Raw genomic sequence first — 2,955 nt, 5'->3', positions numbered from 1 at the left:
GGTGACCAATGTGAATGATTCACATGTAAACTTTTGAACAAATAATGGATGGTGACCAAATTGGTCACCACCCGTTATTTGTTCAAAGGTTTACATTTGCCCACGACGCCTGTTTCAATTTAAAAAGGCTGTATCAAATATTTGAAATCTTAGATACAGCGTTTTTAAATTGATTGTTTGGAGAAAATAAACATCAATCAATTATTGGAATCCATTACACTTAAAGTAGTTTATCGACGAGCAGAGATAGAACATCCAGGGGCTTTCACGGGGTCTATGTGCCGCATTTTTGTCAGAGGAAGGAGTGCACGCAAGAGGCGTGGCCGTCAAGAGGTCAAAGTTGAATCTGCTCTCGTTTTTGTGCGAAGCAATAGAGTGAACGGACTCCCATCAAACGACCGTGGTGGACTCTCTTCCCTCTTCCCCGGATCCTTTTCAAAGTCCCTCCCGAACCTTCCCCCCTTCTTCCCTTGCCACCCTACCCACCCCTTAAAACTCGTCGGCAGACGTCCCGGGTAAGAAATACACATTCAGCAGTGTAAGCTGCTCTTTTTCATTAGCTTTGCTAGTAAGAGCGAAGGACAGTGATGCGGTGTTGCTCCTTGCGTTTGAAGGCCGCGGGTAGTGACTATTTCCTGGAGCTAGGAAGCCTGATGGAAAATTACCGGTCATGCTAACTAGCTGATTGAGCGTTCTAGCTTGCTAATTTATAATGTTCTACTGCTTTGTTTTTAATACAGTAGCCGGAATTTTATCACTATTGTAATGCAAATGATGTTTAAAAGTGTCGTGTCGAACTTGGCCATTGCTTGCGTGATGGATGGATCGTGATGTGCAGTGCCTTCGAGTAGAGGTGTTATCTTTGGATCCAGAGCCCCTTACTGCCTGTTAAGAAGTACCTGACACGAAATCCCTTGTAACGAAGGTGATACTACCGGATTTTAACATACTGCAGTAACCGTATAGTCAATTTAACATGTGTCGCTTCTGCATCTTGGTACCATGAAATAGTCAGCGCCATATGCAGACAGTGGGTCATTGTACGGTCGTGAATGGCTGGACGCGCGCCAGTCAAGAGAGAATCGTGGCAGTTCACATTTTTGGTGGAGGGTCCAGTTACGTCAAACGCTGTCATCTACGCTTGGAGCATTTTCTGGAATAAACACTCAACTTCTGACATTGCTGTTGTTGTCCCTGTTGCAGGCATTTGGCTTGTGACCAAATATTTACTCCTGTCTGTCACATTCAGCTGCATCAATGGACTCAAGTCTGGTTGAAGGAGGACTTAATGTCACCTTAACTATCAGGTTACTCATGCATGGAAAGGTGAGTTGAACTGCATGGAAAGCTTGATAAAATGTTTTCAATAGGTACTTATTTATAACAGCTTGCATGGTCCTTCTACAGGAGGTGGGAAGTATCATTGGCAAGGTATGTTTTACATCAAGTTGATGTTATTCATATTTTACACTGTAGTTTGTAAAAGTGTACATCTCCTCTACAGAAAGGAGAGTCGGTTAAGAAAATGAGAGAGGAGGTGAGACGTCATATGAAGTATATCATAATTTTCTACTACATCACTTGCCACATGGCTTATCTGTGCATGCAGAGTGGCGCTCGCATCAACATCTCTGAGGGAAACTGTCCGGAGAGGATCATAACCCTTGCAGGACCCACCACCTCCATTTTCAAAGCATTCTCCATGATCATTGAGAAATTGGAAGAGGTTGGCTTTGCAAACTGTTTGATGATGAGAGACGGTTATATTGGTCAACTATGTGATGTAAAACTTAGTGTGCCTTTCTCACTCAGGACATCAGTACATCAATGACTAACAGTACAGCCACCAGCAAACCACCGGTCACCATGCGCCTTGTTGTGCCTGCCAGTCAGTGCGGCTCGCTCATTGGCAAAGGGGGCTGCAAGATCAAAGAAATCAGAGAGGTGCGTCTTCATAGCATTTCCAGGAAACTCATTGGGTCCCATGAGTATCCACTGTGCCTTTGTTTTGCATATGAGGCAAATTGTTGGGTCTGTGAAACAGCTTCAGGAGCAGGCACGGAAATAGTGAGACCAATTTGAAGGAAATAAGTTTATTACCAGACTGCACAATGGGGATAGAGCTCTAACAGTTGTGGACGCACAGCCTGTTCCTTGCAACTCTTTCCGAACAAACAGTGGGTGAGTCTATATATATGTGAACAACAGGGCAAAGTCTCTATGTCAACGATGTAGGGCAGCGTTTATGCAAACAAACTTTAGGCTGATATGTTTAGACATTTGCAGGGCTACGCTTGTGCAAACAAGATATTTTCATAACTCACACAAACTGGCGCAATACGGACAAGCAATTGCAAAGGAGTTGGTCAGTTTATCTTACATTGCGCAATACGAACCAACTATTGCAAAGCAAGTTGGTCAGCTTATCTTGCATTGTGCAATACGAACAAGCAATTGCAAAGCGAGTTTATCAGTTTATCTTACGCAAATGACCACAGTGTGAATTGCCTGCAACAGGGACAACAACAATGTTGTTGCACAAATGTAAAATAGTATGTTATAACGCCATATATTGTATTTTCCCCATATAGTGGCCTCTGCTCTGATACAAGCCATCCCTTACTGAATTCCCCGATGTGTTGTTTACCGGAATATATCACAGCCGCAGCACCAAGCGGAACCTTCCCTCCTCACACAAAATCAACTTAATCACCACTTAGTTGCAATAAATAACCATTGCTAATACATTTGATACCCCCCACATGTTTCTGAAGACATCACTCGCACTACCTACACAGCAGTAATGAATGAATGAATGCAACTTGAGTGATAATCCACTCCTCTAACAAAGACAAGAAGTGAGGACAAAATTGGAATATTCTTCTTATTAACCAAGTTGAACTTAGTAGATGCATGTTACCTTTTGTTTTTCAGGTATTTTGTTACATAATACAG

The 2,955-nt window shown here is 42.8% G+C and overlaps 1 protein-coding gene across 1 annotated transcript in view; it reads left to right on the top strand.

The window, feature by feature from the left end:
* Nucleotides 1-314: 314 nt before the first annotated feature.
* LOC144200460 (poly(rC)-binding protein 2-like) overlaps nt 315-2,955 on the top strand; it is a 9,439-nt gene continuing 6,798 nt past the window's right edge. The window contains exons 1-6 of the mRNA XM_077722640.1: nt 315-515; nt 1,204-1,326; nt 1,408-1,431; nt 1,505-1,537; nt 1,610-1,726; nt 1,813-1,944. Coding sequence (XP_077578766.1) covers nt 1,258-1,326; nt 1,408-1,431; nt 1,505-1,537; nt 1,610-1,726; nt 1,813-1,944 — 375 coding nt within the window. The 5' untranslated portion in view covers nt 315-515; nt 1,204-1,257. The remainder of the gene's footprint in view (nt 516-1,203; nt 1,327-1,407; nt 1,432-1,504; nt 1,538-1,609; nt 1,727-1,812; nt 1,945-2,955) is intronic.

This window comes from Stigmatopora nigra, chromosome 1 (genome assembly GCF_051989575.1).
Source record: "Stigmatopora nigra isolate UIUO_SnigA chromosome 1, RoL_Snig_1.1, whole genome shotgun sequence".
Classification (NCBI taxonomy): domain Eukaryota; kingdom Metazoa; phylum Chordata; class Actinopteri; order Syngnathiformes; family Syngnathidae; genus Stigmatopora; species Stigmatopora nigra.
The sequence above is the reverse complement of the archived record's forward strand: the minus strand, read 5'-3'. Positions and strand labels throughout refer to the sequence as shown.